Source organism: Macrotis lagotis, chromosome 3, assembly GCF_037893015.1.
Source record: "Macrotis lagotis isolate mMagLag1 chromosome 3, bilby.v1.9.chrom.fasta, whole genome shotgun sequence".
Lineage (NCBI taxonomy): Eukaryota > Metazoa > Chordata > Mammalia > Peramelemorphia > Peramelidae > Macrotis > Macrotis lagotis.
The window spans coordinates 304618222-304619821 of record NC_133660.1 but is presented as its reverse complement, the minus strand read 5'-3'; the positions used below and the strand labels follow the sequence as shown (position 1 = coordinate 304619821).

The window sequence follows — 1600 nt, the reverse complement described above, 5'->3', positions numbered from 1 at the left end:
GAGGAAGAATGGATTTCTGCCTTTTAGCTACATCTAAAGGTTTTTAAGACTTTGACATCAAAGGGTAACCATTTTTCAATTTTTATTTTCATTTTTCATTTTTATTGTTTACTTTCCAAGGAAACATTGTTCCTTATCTGAATGGCTCATGTATACTGTACTTTTTGTTGAAGGAAAAATAAATGTTTCTTTTTTGAAATAATTTTGCTACTGGTTTTGCTACTGGTTCCCATAAATTCAAGGGAATTGAACTAGATGGTTTCTGATTTTCCATCTTACTCCCCAAATCTTTGTTTTTGTGTCTCTTTATGTATTTGGAATGGTATGGGTGTAACAAATGAGTCTTTCATTTCTTGAAGCAAGCAACAGAATTCCCAGGGGGCCCACTTCTCACTACTGACTAAAACAAAAGGACTGATTGTTTGAAAACTCATAGAAAGAAGCAAAGGGACATAGAACATCCAGGGTCCAGTTACTTGAGAATAGTTTGTATAAATGGTAATGATAGAGCATATAAAGTTGAAGAAGAAAAATGTGCCCACCAGCAGCAGAATGACTTTAGTAGCTCTGGTCTCAGGGGAGATTCTGGGGGAGAGGCTGGTGCTATGAATATGGTGGACTCGCTTGTGGTGGTAGTACAGGAGAAACACCATGTATCCACTAGTAATAACCATTAAAGCCACAAGCACGGAATCATAAAAAGATTTCCAGAGCTGAAGTTTTAGTACATTTAAGGCATATGGTTCAAGAGTACAGTAGTCTAGTTTGTTTCTCTCTTTAGTCTTTGTGTCATTCATTGGACCAATTGCATAAATAGAAACGGCAAGATCCATAAATAGATTGATAATCCAGCAGAAAAAACAGCAGGGAATGATGCCCTTTGAGGATTTAACTTTGAGGACTGCCCACTTTGGGCTGTTGGGGCTGATGGCAATGGCCTGGAAGCCACTAAGGAGGCAGGTACTGCAGAGGGAAAGGCCCCGGAACACTCTCTGTGGGTAAGTTAGGATTTTACACACAGCATCATTCAGAAAAGATTTAATCCCCCAAAAAAACATTGCTGTGGGGATTCCCCTAAAAAGTAGAAACATAGCATTGGCAAAGGCTAATTGCATGAGAATATAATTTATACGTCTAGGATTATTCTGAATGATGAAGTGAAAACAGTAATGGTAAATGAGGAAAATGTTTCCTGCAACTCCAATTATAACCTGCACCAGGTTGACAATCCCCAGGATTTTCATGACAAGTCATTCCTTAGATGATTTGTTTAGTAGAATTGTTCTTTAATCCAAAATGACCTGAGGAGACAAAAAACAGCAGAATACTGAATTCTCAGATTCCTAATGAGATTTCATAATCTCCTTACATTTCCAATAAGAAGCAAAAATTCTTCCAATATAGAATGGATACAAGCTACTTTAGAAAAGGCTTTCCTTTTAAAACTTCTGGGACATCAGTGATGCAAATATGGTTTGCCCCACATTGCGGAGATTTCAAAAAACTCTTGTAACCAGTAAACAGAAACTCCCAAGTGTTATTTGGCTTTTAGAGTTTCACACAGCAAATAAATATTGGCCAAAATATTGAAAACAGAGTT

The 1600-nt window shown here is 37.1% G+C and overlaps 1 protein-coding gene across 1 annotated transcript; it reads right to left on the bottom strand.

Moving 5' to 3' along the window:
• Positions 1-275: 275 nt before the first annotated feature.
• On the bottom strand, positions 276-1244 carry LOC141519687 (vomeronasal type-1 receptor 1-like). The gene has a single exon (XM_074231855.1). It carries the CDS (start codon positions 1242-1244, stop codon positions 276-278), a length of 969 nt encoding a protein of 322 aa, XP_074087956.1.
• Between the last annotated feature and the right edge of the window lie 356 nt (positions 1245-1600).

Bases quoted from the DNA above. Each gene is read 5' to 3' on its own strand.
- LOC141519687 (XM_074231855.1), bottom strand. From the start codon at position 1,244: ATGAAAATCCTGGGGATTGTCAACCTGGTGCAGGTTATAATTGGAGTT.